The 23,828-nt window shown below is 35.6% G+C and overlaps 2 protein-coding genes across 10 annotated transcripts in view; both read right to left on the reverse strand.

The window, feature by feature from the left end:
* Nucleotides 1–574: 574 nt before the first annotated feature.
* On the reverse strand, nt 575–11,096 carry LOC106172725 (uncharacterized). Of its 7 annotated transcripts, none has more exons than XM_013553556.3 (10): nt 10,911–11,096; nt 7,980–8,090; nt 7,493–7,718; nt 6,447–6,548; nt 5,932–6,098; nt 4,187–5,584; nt 3,790–3,942; nt 3,151–3,438; nt 2,791–2,930; nt 575–2,550 (listed from the first exon to the last, which is right to left on the reverse strand). In XM_013553556.3, exons 2-10 carry the CDS (start codon nt 8,067–8,069, stop codon nt 2,403–2,405), a joined length of 2,712 nt encoding a protein of 903 aa, XP_013409010.2. In that variant the 5' UTR covers nt 8,070–8,090; nt 10,911–11,096; the 3' UTR covers nt 575–2,402. The 7 variants fall into 7 exon arrangements, with proteins under 7 accessions (XP_013409010.2, XP_086850155.1, XP_013409011.2 ...); XM_086994029.1 differs by having other exon boundaries at nt 6,447–6,544; nt 7,489–7,718; XM_013553557.3 differs by having other exon boundaries at nt 10,916–11,048.
* Nucleotides 11,097–11,441: 345 nt separating this feature from the next.
* Nucleotides 11,442–23,828, reverse strand: part of LOC106172721 (inactive phospholipase C-like protein 2) — a 42,810-nt gene continuing 30,423 nt past the window's right edge. For all 3 annotated transcript variants that reach the window (XM_086995937.1, XM_086995931.1, XM_086995924.1), the window contains 13 exons: nt 22,585–22,686; nt 22,093–22,201; nt 21,606–21,785; nt 20,931–21,109; nt 17,550–17,688; nt 17,084–17,230; nt 16,650–16,747; nt 16,425–16,529; nt 16,055–16,240; nt 15,729–15,797; nt 15,417–15,470; nt 14,767–14,955; nt 11,442–14,353 (listed from right to left, as the gene is read on the reverse strand). In XM_086995937.1, coding sequence (XP_086852063.1) covers nt 14,270–14,353; nt 14,767–14,955; nt 15,417–15,470; nt 15,729–15,797; nt 16,055–16,240; nt 16,425–16,529; nt 16,650–16,747; nt 17,084–17,230; nt 17,550–17,688; nt 20,931–21,109; nt 21,606–21,785; nt 22,093–22,201; nt 22,585–22,686 — 1,641 coding nt within the window. In that variant the 3' untranslated portion in view covers nt 11,442–14,269. The remainder of the gene's footprint in view (nt 14,354–14,766; nt 14,956–15,416; nt 15,471–15,728; nt 15,798–16,054; nt 16,241–16,424; nt 16,530–16,649; nt 16,748–17,083; nt 17,231–17,549; nt 17,689–20,930; nt 21,110–21,605; nt 21,786–22,092; nt 22,202–22,584; nt 22,687–23,828) is intronic.

A 23,828-nucleotide genomic window follows, 5' to 3' on the forward strand; every position in this document is an offset into this window, starting at 1 on the left:
TCGCCGGTCGTCTCTTCCTTCGTCCACTCCTGTTTCCCTCCGCAAAAATGATTCTGGCTTCTCAGTATTATTTTTGAAAAAACGACATTAGTTTCTGGTTGCTAAACTTGTTTTTCGAAAGACGACACTGGTTTCTACATATCAGAATCGTTTTTTTTTTAAACGACAGTTTTCTGGGCATCAGATTTGTTTTTGAAAAATTCAATGACATTAAAATTTATACTTCAAACACCTTGCCCGGCCTCCATGGTAGAGGTTATTTGGTCGCGGCAAACGTTCTCCGGTCACCCCTTCATCCATCCACTCTTGTTTCCTTTCGCAAAAAATTATTCTCAGAATCGTTTTCGAAAAACAACACTAGTTTCTAGTTACCAGATTGATTTTTGAAAAGCGACACCAGTTTTTGGTTGCCAGAATCGTTTTTGATATACGAAACTAGATTCTTGTTGCCAGGTGCGTTTTTGAAAAACGAGATTAGTTTCTAGTTGCCAGTTTCGTTTTTAAAAAACGAAACTGGAAACTAGCGCTAGACACTAATTTCAGCGCTTAAATAGGATAAATGGAAGCTGTGATATAGACGGATAATTAATTTTGCTTTATTCCACCAAAAATGGACACTTTTCAACATATACATCTTCAGTCCATCAATTACTGGAACGTAAATGACATATCCATACATGAACATACATATATGAAATGAAGAGATATTTTCTTATTACTTGAGACCATTTTTCTACAACACAACAATAAAGGTAAACAAGAACACACAAATAGCAAATACTGACATTAAGCAACAACATAAACAGTCTGAACAGTGACTACAGTGAGTCATAACCAGTAGGTTTTCACACTGAAGATATACAATTTAAATTCACTACTTTTGAATAGTTTTGAATAGTTTTTTAAAACTATTTCTAAGACAGTCAGATTTTCAGATTTTGGTGCACCCTTGACAAAGCAGACAAGCTTATGAAAGTTAAATAGGCTAAACTCGTGATACACAGCATCCAAATAATAATAAGTATAGCCATATTTCTCGATTCCCAGATTTTAATACATTTAATTATCAAAGAACATGGAACCATAATTGTCACCTGTAGATAAAAAAGCACTATAAATGTACATAGTATTTCACTGATTAATTCATAATATCACTTGGATCACATGTCTATGTGTATTGCTAAGAATAGAGGTCAGTTCATTCTGGGAGTGCTGCACCCATTTGCAAAAGTATTAGGTAAGAGAGGTAAGATTTAAGGAATGCTATGTGAAATTTTTGTTGATGAAAACTGCCTGTGACAGACTTCATACCATTAATACTCCCATGTGTCTGTGACACTGTAAATTTAAAATACAAACATAACAATGTAATAAATCTTTAAAGCATGCATTATATACAACACTGTCTTTGACAAGAAAAACAATAAAATCAAACTGAATAGATAACAAATACAACCTTTAAAACTATCCATTGTTAGAATATAGCAGAACAAAACATTTATTACTGCCATATTAGAATACTTAATTTTTTTTTCAGATATAGAGACAATTATTAATACTCTGCTTCAATAGGGAAATATACTATTTGGACATTTATATAATTGATTTTAAACCTAACAGATGCAGCAAAGAGAAAACATGGTGACATCAAATGGGATTATCTTAAAAAGACAAAGAGAGAAAATTTTGTATCAAAATAATCTTGGGTGATGAAAATCACATGGCCCAGAAATTCCATATTTCAGTGGAATATTCTGTGCAAAGAATTCCCCTTACCACACCCCACATGCCTTATGTGTACAATTCGTTATCAATAAATTGGAAAATTGGAAACATCTATAATTTGTATCAAATCTTTGACTCACAATTTAAAAATATTTTGTGCATATCAATGTAGAATCCTGCTGATGGTGGTTCACCAAATTCACAACCAATACTCTCAAAGTATAGAGATAAAATATAAAATATTGCCCACATTGCATCTTAGTGAGGACCATAGAATATTGCTGTCAATATTAGAATATGTCCATTTTATGAACATTAAAAACTTATGTATGATAAAAATATACATTTAAAGACAACATAAAACTGGCAATGCCAGAGACATTACACTAGAGAGACAAAGAAAATTGGACCAAGTGTCCAAACAACAAAGTCAGTCTTTCATATGGCACTCCAAGAGATATACTGACTGCATAACAAACACCAGCTGTAACAAGTTTGCCATTTCTAAATTTTAAACAGAAACGTAAAATATCTACCATGTCTTGTACAATACAATTAAAACAAGATGCTTTAAAGTAACCATATTAAGGCTCAATTTCAAATCTGCTGATGGACAGAAAAAATATTCCTTTTAAAAAAATACATGATGTTATTGTATTGCACCAGATCAAATCATCCTATGATGGTAATTTCTGTGCTAGATCTTTCTGTTCAACCTTATTCAGGGCACACTTCAAAGCAAACATGGTTGCTTTCTCAGGACCTTGTTTCTGCCTCCAATTTCTCAGCAACTGTATTTTCTGCTCCATTAAGTCATCAGGATGCCTGAAATATGAGTTGCACATATTACACACAAAAAAAAACAACTTATTTTAATTTTACTATATATCTATTCTATTACAAAAACATTTTAAAATTACAAAATACAGACAGAGACCGTTAGGCCATCAAATAACAGACACTTTTAATTTTCAACTTTTTTCATGATAAAAAATCACAACAAAACTCTTTTTAAAGATAACTTTCTTTAACTTTAAGTAAGTTTCTTTTAATTTCTCCTAGTACCTATGTTGGACATTTTCTATTTCCACATTGGTCAGTCCCAGGGCTCTGGCCAGTGGCCATGTTGCTCGTTGTCCAAGCTCACCAGCAATCACATCAAACACTTCTGACCACTCCTCTGGGCTGGCAGGATGCACAAGGAGCTATGATAAGAATGAGATTGTCACATTACTTAATATCTGTGGAATGATTAAAGATTTTCTGTTACTTCATTTTATATATCATATCATTTTTAAAGATACAATTTACTATCATTATAAAATGGAGAACTTAAATTGCCATAAGTCACTGATAAGTAAAACTATTAACGATTCATTAATATACATTGAATATGTAAAGGAATAGTTAGCAAGAAGGGAAAACCTTGTTGAAAGAGCTTGCATTCATCTTTCCCATCCTCTGCAGCTCCTCATTGATGTAGATTGTCGTGGTGGCAAAAGCTGTCTCTCCATACTGTACACCAGACGAGCTTTTAGAAAATGGTGGAAACTTGATCTTGCTAGCCAGCACTGGGGACCTGTGTGTGATTTCTATCACTGTGCTGAAACTGGTGTCCTTCAGCATAAATTGCGTGTTCTGCAGGACGTACTCTGCTGCCAATGGAGGGAAGTCACCATTGTGACAACAGACTAGTTCCTCCACTTTCTTACACTGGAAATAATTTATATTGATAAAGCACGCATGTGTAAATAAGAAAGTCTCTCAATATCTCAGTAACTGGTTTTTCAAATGTAAAGTTGCTTTTATCAGCTTATATTTTCATTATCATTATTTCTGTTTTCTTTTGTTTCTGTTTTCTTTCTTTTATTATCATTATTATTATTTTTTTTTTTGCAAAACATTCAAAAGCATTAAAATGGACAAGAATTACTGGAAGTGGGATTATCACATCTGAATGAGTCATTGGTTTTGCACAAGGTAAATTACTGACAATTTGTTACATCTTTTAAAGGCAATCTGTAATGTAATGTAATGTTAATGTAATGTAATGTCTCCTCTCACCTGGCGCAGTGAGAAGATGTGAGGTCTCCAGCCCTCTGGCAAATTCCTGTCATCCAGCTCCATTTCAAACTCACTGGTTTGCCCACTTGCTTTGGGGGTCAATTCAATCCTCTTTTGATCAAGAAGAACCCTATTTTCTCTGGCTTTCAAGTGCTAGAAAAAAAAACATTAAAATTTTGTTGTATTGTATATCAGTATTTCTTTCAAAAAATATCCTTAACTTAAATGAAATTATAAAAACATTGAGGTATAAAGAACGCTTGTTAGAAAATGTTAATGTACTTTACTTGCTCCCATTGATAATTGGCAGTAACATCCCATTTTTCTTTTAATGTTTTTATTTTTGTCCTCATATAGTGTAAGAAAGAAAACAAAACCTGTTAAAAATGTCACATACCTCCAAGTAATCCTTGATTGCATACAATGTGTCACATAGGTAGAGCCTCAGTCTGACTTCTCTGTTGGGTTTATTCTTAACGGTCTTCTCCGAGAAGGAACCAAAGACCACTGCATCAATCACCATGTCTTTATCACTGCGCTTTCGACATGTGCAGAGGAACAGGGTAAAATGTGTGGTTTGTAAGTATATGTAACCATCACGCAGGGTGAAATACATGTCTTGGTGTACATTGTTCTCCTTGCTTTGGTATGGCACCTCTTTGAAGATGTAAGGGGCTGTGGTTGACTCACTGCAGAGCACTCGTATGTCTTCCCATAGGTCACGGTCTGCAATGCAATGTGGTATCTTGACAAGAACGTGCTTCTTAAAGGACTTGTCACCACACAGCTTGTATTCTACTATGGGGGATATAATTCTCTCGTCTGGGCTAACAGCAGACACAAATGGCCTTTGGTCTAGGATGACCCCATCTTGCACAGCAAATGTCTGTCCCTTGGGCACTGCCCCCCTTGGGATATGAAGCTCCACGGCAGACCCCTCTCTGACCAGCTGACCTCCAGATGATGTGAAGAAAGACATATTCTGATTGTCATTCAGTTTCTGCTGGGAACTAGAATTTGACTCAGAGTCTGCCTGCAGTAAAGGCTGGGCAAGATTGGCATTGTTGGTCTTGACATGCTTCTGGAGATTGGATGGAACATGGAAAACTTCATCTTCGAGTTCTTCAGCTGCTGCTGGTGGGTGGTCAAAAACCCGCGAAGTTGAGGGCTGATCTGGTGACATCCGGTTTCCATCCTCATCGAGCCGGGTAAACTGTTTCAGTTGGATTTGTGTTGTCAATGACGACATCTCATTCAGTTCTTTTCGGATCCCTTGTTCTTGAAGCCAGTTAGAGCCTTCAAACACCTTGGGTCTTACTTTCACCAAAGTTGCCTTCTTGATAAAGCCTTTTGTGAGGCTCTTCAGGGCCTCTTTTTTGTCAAAACCCTTAAGCTCGCTCATAGCATCATCTAAGAATACAGGGAGGGACGACGTGCTCTTGCATTCTCTCTTCAGCCCTGCAGGGATGGAAGTATGGTGATATAATGAAGCTGTTCTTCTCGAGAAATCAAAATGGGTGTCATCATGGACCTGCTTCACAGTGACCTCTATGTGAGGAGGAAAGAAAGACAAGGAGCTCATAGAGTGGGACAACTTCTTGAGTTTGGGTTTCTCCCCTGAGAGATGTGCCAGAAGATCTGCAGTGGACCTGGAAATGAGCCCTGGACTTTTCTGCTTCTTTTTGCCGGGTGATTTGCCTCTCTGTGGTGTGGTCTGTGTGTCCACTGTGTGTAGCATTGGCCAGGTCTGGGCAATGTCCCTGTGAGTGGGGTCTCGTTCCAATACATCTTGATACTAAGAACCAAAAGCAAAAAAAAAACAATCAACTCTTAACTGAACTGAAGACTGGTTCACATATGAAAACTAGAGGTAAAGTAAATAGAATATTTTATATGGTGCGCAGCTAGTATCCTTAAAGCAATCAATATGTTAAAACAGAAAATAATAGTAAATGGCATCTTATAGCAATGTTACTTTTGGATAAAACTTTTAAAAAATTTTTTTAAATTTAAAAAAATCATAAATGTCTCACTTCGAATAAAAAAAAATGTTCATCTATTCAATTTTCAATTTTTTGTGTATGTCAACTATTGCACAGTGACTACTACCAATAACAATAAGTGCCATATATATTTACTCACCCTGACAGCAATCTCTACATGTTGCTGTCTGGCCCTATTCTTAAATCTGCGGTACACACAGCAGGCAATGAAGAACACAATGACCAGCACACCTATCACAACCACTATGATGATCACTGGGGTTTCCCAGCTCGATGCTCCAGCAGTGTGGTCCACAGATATTGTATCTAGAGAGAGAGAGAGGGCAATCAATTAACACGATATTACATAGCATTTTGATTAGACTGATAACAGATGAGTGGCTGGGGTTGAAGTACTATCTTGTTTGTTGTTCATCCCTGTATAAGTTTTATCTACACTTATTTTGTGAGCTTTTGATTTTTCTTGACAGGCAGGGAATTATATATATATATATTTTCAATTGCTTGTTTCTTGAACATAAAGCTATATGTTAGATTTAAGAGCCTTAATTCTGAATAATAAAATAATATTTACTATCAGATAAGGCTACAGACTTTAATATTTTCCCATCTTATAGGACAATTAAATTTTTCAAAACACTTCACAGAGTTTACCTTCAGTATGGGCTATAGGAGTTTTACGTGTGCTGGGTTTAGTGGGAAGGACCTCGTAGGGAGCCGCTGGAGAACCACCTCGTGCTGCCACCTGCAGGCTGCCTGCAATATGCAGGAGGCGTAATGTATATCAATTATTAAATTTCAAAGTGAAGTACATGTCAACTCACAATATATTTTTCATATACCAGTATTTTCAAAACTACAAGATATCTTAAAACTGTTACATTGTTTCCGAATAAAACACACCAGGTGTTATATTGTTTAATACTTTTACTTTTATTAATATAAGTATCTCTGACCAAAACAATTTTTAGAATAGAATAATACATCAGTTGATTCTGTATGGCCCAGGGAGTCATGACACTTTACATTTGAAATCTTATCAGTCAAGAAGACACATGTCAAATAAGTATCAACAATTATATCCATACAACATGTTTGTGTTTGTTCAGCTGACATTGATGATAAACTACTGCAAGGAATAACCTGACAACAGCAAGTATGAATTGCTTAGCTACCTTAGCCATAAAACATCACTATATATCTCAAAGCCTGTAGCCATAAAAATATGCTGGTGGTGGGAATAATTACTTTATATTTATTCATAATAGTAAAATATGGATGGTAAGATTGGCAGAATCTAGGCCAACAGAGGTAGGCCTATTTAGCATAGGAAATAATGTCAAATAAGACACTTACAGATTAAAACTATTCATTAGCTTGGTGGTTGGATCATATATGATTATTTTAAAACACAAAGTAAAATTTAAAATATTTCAGCTTGTGTTTTATAATTATCATACATAAGACACAGGCTGTTATCCTCGTTTTTTTTTTATGCAACATTTTGGGCATAGGGGACATATTTTTGTATCAACCTATCAAACCAAAGCAGATTTGTGAGTGATAACCCTTTTCTGACTTAAATTAGATTTATCATCTTTAAAACATTCACTGAAAAAACAAAATGAAAAAAAAAAGAAAGGAAATACATACAAATACACACATATGTACAAAACAACACCAGGTTTTCATCAACTTACCAATACACTTTGCATCTGTTGTGCTGGTACAAGACTGTGCCTTCAGTCCACTGCACTGAGAGCACGGAGTGCAGGCACCTGTGTGCTTCTTGTCTGCATAAAACCCTGGGGGGCAGGGCCGACATGGGGTCTCATCCTTAGGGTCACAGGGTAGAATAAGACCAGTGCCTGGGGGACAGTGGAAATGAGGGCTACACTGGTGACGCAGGGTGCGTTTTGTCTTTGCCTAGAAATGGATGGATGGATGTCAGTTTTAGTAGAGGAATGCTCTTCATACATATCTTAAAATAACTTAACTTGGAAATTATAACATTACTCTGACAACATGTGTTTTCATGTTTAAATGCAGAGATTCCCAATAACTTTACACAACAAAATATTGTTTAGATATTCAAAATCCTTCAATTTATGAAATGTGTTGTTTATTACCTTGTAATGGAGTTATGGAGCATGGATGCATTAATTTCTGAAATTGCATTCAAGTTACCTGTGCCGTCTCTTCTAGGCTAGCAGCCAGCACAGAATCCACACACACAGCAAGCACCAGGCTGGCTACAGCTACTTGAACACTGATCATTTTTCCATGGGTTCACATTACCTTCAGAGAGAAAAATAAAATACAAATTCAAAAGTTTAATGAAAAATTGTGGAAAAAATCTACAGATTTTTTCAGCTTTAATTCTCTTAGGATTCTGAAGAATAGATATGCTAGAGTAAAGTAATAATATTTTTTTATTTAAAAACTAGACAACATTTTCCCAATAAAATGTCCTTGTTTCAGTACCAGATTTTCAGACAATCATTTATTTATGTGTGTATGCTTGTTACAACACTCCAACCTAATAATACATCAGAGCCTAAGCAGAAACTTCATGTCAGCCTTATCACTATACTGCTTTATCAAATGAGTCAACACCTCCAGTAAACTTTTTACCATATCTCCTTCCTTTCAGGTAATGTAAATACAATTACTATAGGCAACCAATGTTCCGATCGCTAACCCTAATCTATCATTGTTTCCTGTCACAGTGTGCAAAGAGCAATTTTCAATGAATAATAAAGAGCTTGTTAGGTATATCATTTGGTTCCCTTGTTTTCTGTTGTGAAACATGACTGCAAAGAAAATGTTTAATCTTTTCCCCATTCAGAGCAATTTCAGATGAAAAGAACTACTCTGTGATTAATCCAATGCAATCGAAACTGAAAAATTTCCCCAATAATAATCCATTACTTTAACCCAATGCAATCATCAGCTGTGCATTGCTGACATGAAACATTGTGATACTGGATCAATTTTCTCCACGTTAAGATGACTTCATTCTGATAAACCTGCTTGCCTAATCACCTTTCAATAATAATGTCCTCCCAAGTAGAAAGAAATGGCCATCCTTAGGGCAAAGCACCTAGGGTGTATCACACCATCTCCAGATTAAACCATCCATAATGAATATAACTGTCTCCAAAACCATTACACTGACAACAGCTGTGTACAAGTAGTGCACGGTATGAACAGAGATTTACTCAACTATTGAGTGAACATGTGGGCGGGAGCATGTGCCCGGACATTCCAATTTGTGTTGATATTTGGACAGACTGATAAAGTGTCAGCAAATATATTACTGCATGAGCTGATAAAATGGGCAGAATTGGATAGGGATACTATTTTGAGCAGTTTTAAAATGAATGTTTTTACCCCACTGGAATACATTGAACTGAACCATTGGGTTGAATAGAAAGCTCACATCCTGTCAGGTCTATAATTTCCAATAATGAATTATGAATAAGCTATGGATGAAAACATCTTCAGATCTCTTTGTGTCAGCTTCAAGACTAAGTATTGATTTAACAAAGATATGTTGTTAAAAATCCAACTCTACAATTCTCTCATTATTTTTTGTCCTGAAATCACACACATGGTTCAGTTTCAGGTTACAGATACCTTGAAAAGATATTCTACAGGTATGTTGTACACGTCCCAAGATTATATATAGCACAAACCTGCCTGCTTTTAAAGTTCATTCATTCCTCCTTGTCCTTAAACCACGTATGTCTAGTATAAGCAGAAACCAGGTGAATGTATGGCTTTTTGCTGTGGTATAAGAATACTTACTTCTTACTTGTTCCTAATAAATAAACAAATTGCACACTGGCTGTCAGCTGATCTGTTGTAGCGTAAACCTGACTCTTTAAAGACAGTTGCTACACTGTTTGCTATTATGTCACTCATATTAATCTCATGTGGCTATAAGGTGGACACAGGGACCAACAGTAGTCCATTGGTCATTATATGGATGAGTGGCATTTAATGAGTCAGCTAATGTCACCACCTGAACACATAAACAGAGGTAGAGAACAATGGCAGATGACTCACTTAGCATTGTGGACACTATTCTACCTGTGATTTAGAGTGGCAAAAGGTTTACCTTATATATCAGGACTTGTGGTCAACTTTTTTATATGGGTAGCAGCTTAAGTTTACCTTGTACTGAGGCTTGTGGTAAAGTTTTATACAGACAGCAGCTTCAGTACCAGGCATAGAGTAGTTTTTTGATACAGCACATTTCTGATGAGATTTTCAGTTTGGTAATATGTCTCAATTTAATACTGAAATCTAGTATCTGTGACTTTGAGTGCCAACAACTTTATCTGTGACTATGCAGGCTTTATACAGAAGTGTAGTAGCTTAAAAACAGGGCAAAGGATGGTTTAACTTTGACTCGGTATCTTTATGAGATATTGATTCAGTAAGATGTTTTCAATACTAAGTTCGTATTTTTTTGCCTCCATGCCATTCATTGCATGTGGGCATCACATGATCTGTTGCTTCAATGTTTGGCCTTTGTGACATTTTTAATATATATTCCCCACAAAAATGAAAAAATTGTAAGGAAGTTGATACAGAAAAAAGGGCTCACAAAATTTCATATCACCCCACAGCAAAAGGTGAGATCGCATCTGGAGCAAATTAACAATATGTATATAAACCACATAATACATATGCGCCAAACTGATATCACAGTACATATCTGCAGGAGTCCCATTATTTCTGTGGCATGGCAAGCTCCTGGTTAACCTTGTGCACATATTTATACACACACTCTCTCTCTGGCACCTTGGCATTTAGAAAGGTTCAAAACAGTTATAGTAAACAAGCCAGTCATTTTCATATAAATCATATAATCAATGCAGTTCTGTGTATGGTGCGTTGAAGAACAAAGACTGCAGTCCCTCCATATTAAAAGAGACAGGTTGCTGATATCAGATCGTAAAATGTATCGGTAAAATAAAGGTACAGCTATCTGACCTAAATTTGATTAAAACACAAACATACTTGACTAGACTTCTACCTGTTGCTCTCTCGAACCACTTAAAAGGATCCTATTCACTTTAAATACAAGAATTTAAAAGAAACTCTTACCTCACCTCGCTTTGACCGGGATTTCTTTGTGAACATGGCATGTTCTGTGTAGTAGCCAGCAGGTAAATTGAGGGGAATCCCCTCCACTTCCTGCCACTGGAGTGATGTCATCAGGTATATATAGGTAGCTCCTCAGGTGAGTCATTTACTTTAGATACGGCACCTGGGCACCTTGAATGACTTACTGATCCACGTACAAAGAATCAAAATGAGGACGAGGGAGAAGAGATGCAGTGTGTGGAAATGTACAGAGAGAGAGAGAGAGAGAGAGAGAGAGAGAGAGAGAGAGAGAGAGAGAAAGTGGGAGAAGGGGGGGGGGAATGTTACTAATATAAAAGTAATACAAGAAAAATGGGTTCCAAATTGCAACCTTTTGTTTTGCTAGAGAAGATTAGAAATTCATACGCTGACTTCAATTACATTTTTGTGAGCACATGTTATCAGTATACATTTGAATGCATTGTTCAATGCAGCCATGCTAAAGGAAAATAAATATTTTAACTTAAGAACCATTCAGGAGAAAAACAGTGCTATGTTGTAAACAATTACTTTATTTGCATTGTAAAAGAGTCTGAACATCAAACCATGCATTGGTTTATCTCTAAACATAATGTCCAATGTAGCTGCACAATGTACAGTGACAAAATGAAATATAAAATGTCATTAAAGTGTTCATCATTAAAGCTGTTACAAGCACTTTTCTCTCCTTAACTCTACAATAAAGCTGCACTTTCTACTGAACCAATAACAATTTAAAACTAACAAATAATTACGTACTTATTACAACCAACAAACATATATGTATACAGTGTATATATATTATATATATATTGCACAGATTAGAGTTAAATTGTAAAATCTCTCTAAGCAGCCATAACAGACAAAATATAAGACAGATTTCTGCACATTCACAATAACCAATATAGCATTGCAAACACTTTAAAGCATTAAAATGACCTATTTGTTATTAACAAACAGTTAAATTATAATCACATGACAATAACTGGCATGGAAAAAGATGCCTAATGTGGTTTTATGTTAGTTCAAGCTTATCTAAAATGATCATATCCAAGAAAAAAAGTGAGGCTCAGCTCCTAGCATCCTTCAGGAAGAATAACTTGGGTCCTTTTCGTCAGGTGGGTTATACACGTCAGTATTGAAACACTTAGGCTGGTCCTAACATGTTATTATGCAAGAAGGGATTTACTTCCTTTTGCAAGTTCGTTACGGGATGTTTGGACCAATCAAAATTAATCCAGTTAACTCACCAAATCGAGGACTGGAGCTTTGTTTAAATAACTTTCTCACGTAACAGCAGGGCTAGTACATTGTTAATCTCCCTAAGTATTTTAATACCGATATGTGTTATGCACATCGTGGACAAAGCCTCCTTATTAACCTTAACCTAAGACCTTAACCAACAAACAATTTAGACAAGAAATTAAGACAAATGAACTCACTTTTGAAATATCTGATGAATAACAATATCTTTGACATATCTATATGTAAATTTGGTGATTGTGTTGGAAGCACAGTGTTATGAAAACAATAAATGTGAGCAATTAATATGGTGTTGTGCACCAGAAGTACATTGCAAATATTCCTCTATCTAGGTAAATCTTCAGTTGAACGGTTCAGTTCTTATCATTAGTCTTTTTGCTGAGGGAGTTTTTACTAGCTTCTTATATGAACTAAATTGCAAATAAAAGTGGTTACATATCTGCTTTCTATAGCATACCTGTAATAGTTTTTTATGTCATAGCCATTCACCTTTGTTTTGCTGTAAAATGATTAATTTATAAATAGTAAAAATAAATAACGATAAAATCATCACTGAGGTAAGCAGTCTTAGTTCAAAAAAAATTTTTTTTTGACTTGACAACAATAACTGTTACACAAACAGCACCACCAGATATGCAATTTTCACATACTTTAACAAAAACGATATGTAATTTAAACATAACAGGATTCTTATGGTTACTCTTTTCAAATAAAAATCATTGGAAAAATAAAAAGATAAAGACTGAAGGATTTCAACAGGTAAATTTAACTGGTTTGCACTATATATATATTTCTTTGTTCTTCTAACTGTAAGTGAAACAACAAGATAACCAGCATTACCATACTATCACACGTATAACATGGGACTAACATTTCAACAGTACTTATGATGATGCTTGTGTTAAACAATCCAGAGATTTGACATACAATATTAATATACTAGTATTTGGCATTCAACATATTATATAGGGGACTCTATAATCATGAGATATATGCATTCAAAACTAGAAAAATATTGCACCTTTACATAGAGGTTTGTAAAGCAAGTTGATACAAACATTGACTATAGAATGTCAAAGACATTCTTAAAACTATTTTGGAAGTACCTTTGTACAATAATTTTCATATATATATATTTATGTACAAGGTAAATGGTTTAGAACAAATAAGTAAAGGAAGATTGGTTTTGATAAGGGAAATATGTGCACTTGGTAGCCAGTATACAGGAAGGATTTCAAATGTCACAGGTATCAATGCCTTCTATATTACAACAAGAACACAAGATTACAATGTAAAAATTACCACATATGTTTTACTTGGTATTCATACAGTTCATACTTGCAGATCAAATGTATCCATGTAGTCTAAAAGGAAAAATACTCCGGAACTACCAGGTGCCCAATCATTTCATTTTGGTGCTCTATGTATGTGTATTAATGTATAGGGATTGTTCTTTTGAACATGATCAATTAGATTAAAAGTCTTTGCAAAAAGTCCTTATACCGAGTGAAGAGCTGGAAGTTTTGTTGTATTTACATATATATATATATATATATATATATATATATATATATATATATATATATATATATATATATATATGCCGCATTAATATGACCAATTTTTCTTCATCTTTTTCAATTGTCGTGTTACATCAGCAGCATGTTTTTTTCTGCTAAACACAGCCATATAAAAAGATTAAATATATCTTTAGAAATGGCACTTAGATTTAAGATTATAAGAGTCATCATCTTAAATCTTAAACTCAGAGAGCAACATCTTCCCTCATGCAGTTTAATTAACTTTTTGCTGGTGTGAAATTCAAAATATTACAGACCTCTTGAAACATGACTTCCAAAAATTGTTATGAAGATCTCTTCCATGATAAGGGACAGTTATAAATATTAACACACTGTATTCTGTACTTCCTTTTTGGCCCCTTCAGTAAACCACCGACTTCAACTTGCAGATGCATGAAAGTTCCTGACTGATATCTCCTCTTACCACCAGGGGGCACCTGCTGACTGAAGGAAAGGTGGGGGATATTGCAGTGTCACATCACCAGATGGAGTTGTCTGTCAAGAGGTGACCATAGCATTGGTGTTTCCGTTGTTTTGAACCTGGGGTTTCATTAGTCCTGTAGCCACAGCTGCCTCTTCAATCTAGAGAATAAAGACCTTCTCTGTAACCTTATGATACAAATATTTGTGACAGGTGCGCAACCTCTGCAAGCCCAATGATTTAAGATCTCATGAGGTTGTGTATTTGATCCATTGAGAACAACACAATCAACAAGTAATATAAAAAAATTTAAATTGATTTTTCTCTTTCGTTGGTAGAACCCTAGTCAAAAATTTTCACTCCGTTTCCTCTTTGGCTTACAACAAAAATTGTCAATACTGCTGAAAACCAAAATACTTTTTAAGTTCACAAGTACTTTTTTTTGTTCTGCACAATTCTGCAAAATTACAGCAAATGTCACTCTTTGGAAAGTTTAGAATTCAGTTGTTTGATTTGCCTATCCTTAGAAATAACCACACTCCTTCCCTTTATAAACCTGATCTCTGAAGATTACCTGTTTTAAGTAGTCATTACAGTCTTGTTTGGCCTGCATCAAGAGGTCTGCCTGGCCTTTGAGAACTCTGATATTCCAGGCAAAACTCTCCATGGCTTTATTAAGCTTCCTCGCCCTCAGTCCTGCCTGTTGACAAAGCATGTTTAACTCCTCATGCATCTCCAGACCTGCCTTCTGACTGTCACGCAGCTGAAAATTCAAAATGAAATGCTCATAATGAATAACGTAAATGTGACAGACACCACTGAAATCCAAGCAGATTTTCAATCCTTCAAGGTGAGACTGAAATCCCAAACTAGCCAAGGCAGATTTAAAATCTGCCTGGCTATCAATCTGGTCTGTGACATAAATATATAAGGTACGTGAGTCACCCCCTCCCCCCAAAAAAACATGTGAATTTTTCATATCGAATGTATGTAGATTGCATTATCTTACAAATGTACTCATATAAATAATATAATAAAATGAGTCATGCCCACCCAGGTGTATGTGGTTGTATGCTACTGCTATATCATTATTTTCATCTTTTCATTAGTTAAACAATCTATTTTGTAACACTAATATTAAAAGTCACTGTAAAATACTAGAGGGTACTTGCAGTGAAAGAAATCATAACCAAGCACCAAAACGTATATGCAATTTTGTATTACCTGTTGACAGACCTCTACTGCATTTTCCACCAAATTTCTGCATTCTGCCACTAGCTGAAACAACAACAGGGGGCACAGTTAGTAACTCTCTTCCTTATAAGCCCATCTATCAATGACTCAGACCAAACAAGAACCATGCAGAAATATTTTGGACATCAAATCATGACTGAAAATGCATCATTTTCATAATATAGATACATCTGTGGTGCAATGTTATGCAGTAAACTTCGCCTCATTAAACAAGTACTGCCAATCTCATTTCAAAGTTTATCTGGCTACATAACAAAAAATAAACAGCAGCTAGAGACTCACCACGTCAAAAGCAACCACTGCCTTCTTAATAATGTCAGGAATATTGCTGTGGTTCTCAATATATGGCCACTGAAATTCAATTATACATTCAATATTTAACTGATATTTTGTGATGAAAATAGTACCGAGTATGTAAAAACAGGTGTCTGTAAGAACAGGGGAACCTAGCAATGAATTTTAGAGGATTAGAAAGATATATCTAATAAGATATAAATATAAGTATATAGAAATATAAGTATCTGAATAAACAAATAATTAAATTATTGTATAAATGGGTGTTAAAGAACAGGAAAATTTTTTTCAAAATCTCAGAATCAAAGACCTACCCCGTCTTTCTTAAGGATACATATGGATGCCTGGTCTGCAGAGCTCTGTATTCTGGAGGAGAGCACTCTGATACACTGTTTGAGGTTAGCTGTAGAAGCTTGACTGCAAGTTTCTTTGAAGGCCTCCAAGGCAATGAGGACACCATCCCGCAGGTCCGCAGCATCTGCAAGGCTCTGCACACCACTCTGGGAAGGCAATGAGTAAGCATTTTTAAGTTCAACTGATTATATTTCCTAAAATTTCATAGGCCAATACATACAAGAGGCAACATGGTAAAATGATAATAAAAATGTTAATGGTGAAATGTTATTTGAATCATTTGTGAGTTTTGTTTTCATTATTGTATACCAGTAGCCTTCTTTTACTTACCTTAAATGTGTCATCAATATTTTTCACCCCAGTGGTTTTCAGACTACAGTGATCACGCATTCGGCTTCTATTTTTCTTCACTGATGTTCCACGCTTGGAAGATTTCTGTCCAAATTAAGACAATAAGTAGGAAAATGGAGTTACTTGTCATCATTACAAAGATCAAAACTTACATATGACACAATTTGGTAAAAAACATTCACACTGTAAACTTTTTGCACTCACCCCTCCACCACACTTGTCCGTAATTGCAATATGTACAAAAAGAGTGCAGTTTGGAATAACTTCACTGGTGTTGGAAAGTAGACGTATGTGCCGGTATCCTGAAAAACAAACAATACAGTTAATAGATATTCTGAAAGTCCAAGCAAATGACCATAGAAAGTTCACATTTCCCAAGTGAGCCACAAGAAATGCATCTGTCAACAAAATGACAAAAAAAAAAAAAAATAAATAAATAAATAAAAATAAAAATTTAATTATGTGTTTGCTTGATTTCAATTTGGCATGTTTATAAGTCTTCATATGGGAGTTTACAGTCATATATTTTCCCAGATGCAATATCATAAACCAGACCCAATGGATGAAAGAAATCCAGGCAAAAATCTGAACCATAATAAGTTAACCAGAGTCACTGCCTGTGTGCTTACACCGCTCACCTGTCTGCATGCATTCAAATGGAATAGTATACTGTCCAATAAACTCATCCCCTATGAAGTCATCATCAAGGACCACAAACCTCACCAAAGCCAGCTCAGGAAGGTTCACTTGAAACTCAAAACTCTCATCAAACAGTGGGTTGTAACCTGGAAAACAAGGGTGAAGGGAAAGGATACAGTTTAACAATCAATCCATAAATGAAACAAATGTCACTTGAAATCATATTTCACATCAGCATTTTTATGAAATGGTGTGGTTATGCTCCTTAATTTTATAAGATTAAATTAAACAGGTTCTTTGAAAATTTCAATAATTATTTCAGTTTTGTAAAATTCCTTGAATTATAAATATTCAAAACCATGAAAATTTGGTTGCTTTTTTTAAACTATCTAATAGAAATTATACCACTATTTGCTGTAAAATAAGGACAAGACAGACATAACATGCGAATCAAGGGTAACATACCATTATGTGGAACAGTTTTGGTTCGCTCTTCTGCACAGTCAGCAGGAATACCGAATATTTCAATTAGCACATAGGGATCTGTAACATCCCCCTTTGCTCCAGAGCCTTTTGGCTTGGGAAATTGATGACCACTTATTACCTAAAACAAACAATAAATATATAAAAATAAATAAAGTTATTTAGGAATTAACAAACTGCAAAGATAATGTGGTTATCTCCATAACTTTTTCTTATTACTGAAATGATTCACCACTAGCCTAACATGCCCCTTAGACCATATAAAGTGCATTCAGTCAGATCAATCAGCTCAATCAATCAATTCAAGCACATTAAAAACCCATCAGAGTGAACAAGAATCCAAAGATTTGTCATCTTTAAAACCAAGCCACATTTGTCTTCAGATTTAAGAAGCTGTCACTAGCTATTAGCCTTGCCAGGAGATAAGGAGGTACCTAGTTAGCTAGAGACAAGCAGTAATCAATGCCTCAACCACACAGCAATGCACTCACAACCCTTACATCATATCACACAGTGACTTGCTGATTCAGGATTTTGGATGGAGGTCGCCACTTTTTTTTTTGTCTGTGTTCCTAACCTCAGTCACAGAATTTTCTGGGATAATAAATTGCAATTTGGACCAAGCACTTTTGTGGGACTCAAACAAGTCTCTTCTCCTTTTCTTGTATTTTGTAATTCCACTTCCAAAAAAGGACGCCTTAGTACATCCCTCTCCCCTATATCCACCTATGGACTCGTGCAATGTACATCAGAGCTCAATAAAGATCTCATGTGAAATTAAAAAATGCTTTGTGTCCTAATAATGCTTATTCTGATAAACATCATTGTTAGAACAATTACAACCATGATACAATCTTTAATAACAAAGGTGTCATACTGCTTTACTGTAATGGATAGTAACATTTTAACTGAATTCTCACATGGCATGCAATTACATTAAGATTGATAGAGTGTGCTATAAATAGTCATGTTGCTGTTACTTAACACCACTTAAAAGCTTGACTAGGAACTGCACTAAGTGGATATGTACATTAATCTAAACCACACTCTAAAACCCATTTACTAGGAAGAAAATTATGAACATACTAAAACTTGGGTTTTCATTTTCAATCTAAACAATGTTGCCTCAAATTTAAACAGTAAATAATTACCATGTATGTACATAAGCAATTAAAAAAATAAACTAGAGGATCAGAGAGGCGATACCGCCTCCGAATATTGTACCACCAGCTGGAGCAAGCGCATTCATATAGACCCCCACATACACAAAATAAGGAACACAGCCACCAGTTTTGTGCTTGACAAGCTGTAAAAATGCAATCAACAAGAATTTTCAAAATATGCAAAAAATATATATATAACTAAAAATGGTACAATCAAAGTTAAGTTCATCGTAAGGTAGGTCAAAGGTCAATTCCAAGGTCACAGTAAATTGCCAGTATATGACTTCCTATTCAACTTCAATAGTAACTACGGGCCTATCTCTGCCAGGTTTAGAGTTAAAAGAGAAAGAAATTAGCAGAGTTCAGTTCATGATAATAAGTAGGTCAAAGGTCAATTTCAAGGTCACACTTAGATTGCCAGTATATGACTTCCTATTCAACTTCAATAGTAACTATGGACGTATCTCTGCCAGTTTTGGAGATAAAGGGGAAGCAAAATATGCAAAGTTCAGTTCATGGTGAAAAGTAGGTCAAAGGTCAATTTTAAGGTCACTTTAAGATTGCCAGTATATGACTTCCTATTCAACTTCAATAGAGACTATGGACCTATCTCTGCCAGTTTTGGAGATAAAAGGGAAGCAAAATTTGCAAAGTTCAGTTCATGGTGAAAAGTAGGTCAAAGGTCAATTTTAAGGTCACATGTAGATTGCCAGTATATGACTTCCTATTCAACTTCAATAGAGACTATGGACCTATCTCTGCCAGTTTTGGAGATAAAAGGGAAGCAAAATTTGCAAAGTTCAGTTCATGGTGAAAAGTAGGTCAAAGGTCAATTTTAAGGTCACATTTAGATTGCCAGTATATGACTTCCTATTCAAGTTCAATAGAAACTATGGACCTATCTCTGCCAGTTTTGGAGATAAAAGGGAAGCAAAATTTGCAAAGTTCAGTTCATGGTGAAAAGTAGGTCAAAGGTCAATTTTAAGGTCACATTTAGATTGCCATTATATGACTTCCTATTCAACTTCAATAGTAACTATGGACCTATCTCTGCCAGTTTTGGAGATATAAGGGACTAAATGGTATAATTTTGGAGTTACCATAATGTGCCATAAATTTCCTTCAGAAAAAATTAATTAAAATAAAGAAAAGGTCATTTTGGTCAAAATTCTTGAAATGGGAGGTGCTCTGAAGTTCCAGATGTTCAAATTTGATGAAATAATGTCATTTTTGACCACAAGTTGTCTGCTTTGCCAAGCCTTATGTTTTATTTTTCCGGAGTTCAAAATTTATTATCCATTACCGTACTGCACATTTTGCTTTCACCACCAATATGTACTTTTTGATACAGCGTAACTCGAAAACCGTATGGAATGCAAAAAAACAGAGACCACCTTCAGTGTTGGGCTTTACATGCTCTACAAAATGCAAAAAAGAATGGGTCTCTAGCGTTAACGGTTCCCGAATTAGAGACAGTTTTCAGTTTCAATATCTTATGGCCGCTACTCTCGTGAAAATGCACCGATTGACCCCAAATTCACAGAGATGAAAGATGACCTGAAGGGTAACACTTTCCATTAATATTATTAGTTAAGTCTGTGTGGTGTCTGAATAAGAGCGCAAATAATTTTTTTTTTCGGCAAAAATTTTGTTTTTTTGAAAATTTTGGCCCGTTTGACCTTGAAATAAAGGTCAAAGGTCAAATCCAAGGGCATATTTGAAATCTACACATATGACTTTTGGAAAGCCGTCTGTAGAAAATTTTCCCATAATTCCTTCTGTAGGGTAGATAATTAGCATTTAATTTTGCCATTTTTGGACAAGGGTGCATTGCAATGAATGCCACACCTAGACCCCAATACCGACAAAGCCCAAATTTTACGTGGAACGAGTTGAGATTATACGTGACCTAAATCCAAGAGATGGGTATGGAGGTCTAGGAGGAGAAGCGGTAACGGTGACTTGGCGGCGGAGCCGCAGGAGCCGGCGGAACATACGGGTCGGGACTAAAACCATGTGTACCGCCAGCGCCTACGCTGGTGGTACAATAAATGAGAAGAATGATTTTAATTTGTAGACTGTTCAGAATAAGTTTTGTCAATCCAAGCTAATGCGCACTAACTCCATGGTTGCTCTAGCCGAATGCAATCAAATTAAGCAAAACTCACTCTGAATGGTCCCCAAGCCACCATACACTTACTCTAATATGAAGAACCTGTGGGGGGACCCCTGGTATGACATCTCTGGTATTGGCACTGAAGTAGGCAATTTCTTCACGCATTATTGCAGGTTTAATGACATAACCACAGCCTCCATTTTGAGCAAATTTTCCATCATAAAGGTCCATCATTAGTCCTCCTGTTTGGTAGTTTAAAGCCACTGTCAATGAAAGAAATATCAACATCAACAATAATTTTCCTGGATAAATACTTGAATTCTTATTTAGTATGTACTGAATTCATTTCTATGTCCTTACAGTGAAAGGATTTATAAGTTAAATATTCCAGATTTCTCTATAAACACATAGATTCACCAACTAACACTTTTTTTATTTACATTTCCCTAGGTCACCTCAAACATATTTCATACCAAACCATTTCATGTTAAATACAGCACACTTCTACAACTACCACACACTGTCACACCTACCATATCTAGATCCCACCCACTCACCAAACACAACAAGAACAAACTCTACATGCTCCACAAACATATTTACCCTCACAACAATCTGTCATATCTACAGAGCAATGTCACACCTACCACAATGTCACATCTACCACATCTACAGCACAATGGCACACCTAATACACTTGTGACTCCTCACATATCTAGAACACACCACCTAACCAAACACAACTAGCACAAACTGTACCTAGCTGACAGCCACAGTTCCACATGTCCTGTGGATTGTAGTTCCCAGAGTCCACTCTGGCACCATTGGGATAGACCCGAGACAGAAACCTCTTGTTGTGGTTCACAAACTCTTCTGGAAAACTATTGGCAAGACGCAGGGCAAAACTTTCGCTGAAGGAGCACAGTTCCCATACATCCTCTGAAGGAACAAAAACAGTGATTGTCGGGATAGCTGAATAGTACATAAAATATTTGTTTTCATACATTCAATGTATAGTTTGAAGCAGTGGAAATAAGGATTCATTATAAAGCTTTTTGTAAGTTAATAAATACATAATCAATTTTTGAACAATATTTTGAAATTATGCCATAATGCCTTATAGTTATACTGTGAACAAACTCAAAAGTCAATGTGCCTTATCAGAAATGCCAAATCAAAAGAATGAGTGATTCCTACGGTGTGCTAAAAAATTCTAAGGCTCTTTAATGTGCCCAGGTTTGCTTACGTTCATCTGCTGCCGTCTCAAAATCTGTAAACCTGACTGATTGACACCAAGACACCAGATCTGAGAGCTCCTTGGAAAGCAGGTACTTCCTTATAGCACCCTCTGGTGGCTGCAATCATATTGAGAAAAAACTAATACGTATATATTACTTTGCTGCAGTTGGCTACAACTGCAAAGTACTAGCTGCAATTACACAATATATGCACATACAAAAAGAAAAAGAAATACAGCTATAAATATGCAGTTCTTTTGCTTACCCCTCAAAAATTAAGAAAAACAGAAATACTGTCATAAAAAAAGGTGACATTACATGCGTCACCAACAGAGGATCAATAACTTTCTAAAAAAAATTAGTCTATTTCCTGTACTCAGTAATTGTTTGGAATGTGATGCATAGACTACATTTTATTTCTTTATCAGAGTAGAGAGAGAGAGAGAGAGAGAGAGAGAGAGAGAGGGAGGGAGGGGGGCAGGAGAGTAGGCATGACTTACTCTTTTATTATTTTTCTTCCTATTGTCAGTGGATTCAGCACCTTCATCCTCCTCCGTAACCCAGCCCTCAGAATTATCAGAGTCCAAGGGGAGTTTCTTGCACTAAATAATAATAATAATAATAATAATAATAATAATAATAATAAAATAATAATAATTCATGCAATAAATTATACCCAGTATAAGTAAAACCAAATTTACCTAGTATAAATTTCTCTATATTTAATGACCCTGCATTGCGATGTAGTATATGGTATAGTGAACCAGTTATAACATTTCAAATATCTGCAAGATTCCAATTTAATTGGAAATATGTTGAGGAAAACCATGATATCCTACCCTTATCAGCAGCTGAAATACTATTGCTCTTAAGCATTTACAACAACCTCTTCATTAGAGATAATATTAAGTACCAGGTCTTGAAAGGAAAAGGGGAATGACTTGGAAATGCTTTACCCACAGCACAGCAGTTAGAGACCTGAACCCAGAGAAATGAGTTATTTGTGTGCAGTTTCCTCCATAAGTCACATCATATTACCAATCTCATTTCAAAAATAATTGCATGGAAATGTACAAAATGCCCCCCGAGTACCCAACTCCGGCAACTCTAAATTAAATATCACAACCTTGACATTATAGACCCCCAGAACTAAGAGCATCTTTTCCGTTCTCTTTTCAATGCATGCCTTTCCAATATCCATGGAAATAACCCCAAATCCTGAGTCACTGGTTAAGTGTGCGCCCTGGGGGAATAAACCCATCACCTCAGTTGTTGACATTCAGCAGGTGTGTGCCCTGGAGAAGACAGGATGAAGAGAGGGACTACCCAAGTGGATTACTGTGCTCTACACTAGAAATAATTTTTTGTGGGGCAGAAAAAATTGTTGGTTGTTTTGGTGCAGATTGAAGTGGTGCTAGCTGGCAGTTTCACGGTTTATAGGGACAACCAATTGATAGAACTCGATTGACACCGCTGAAACTTGATAAAACATGCAGATTGAAAAATTCCAGTTATGTGTATACAATCTTATTTAAAATGATGGAAAATGAAATCACAGGACTGAGTTGTGAATGCCCTGGATGTGGGCATAAATCTTTGATAGGAGGACTAAATTAAATTGTAAATTTTTAATTAAATGTACCATAGCAATGGATATTTTCCATGGATATCTGTATCCATTACACCATGGTTTTTGAAGTCTCTACAAAACATGGCTTTTGAACACCAAAAAGTATAGGATATA

Source organism: Lingula anatina, chromosome 1 (genome assembly GCF_051362555.1).
Source record: "Lingula anatina isolate TDL-2025a chromosome 1, LinAna3.0, whole genome shotgun sequence".
Taxonomy (NCBI): domain Eukaryota; kingdom Metazoa; phylum Brachiopoda; class Lingulata; order Lingulida; family Lingulidae; genus Lingula; species Lingula anatina.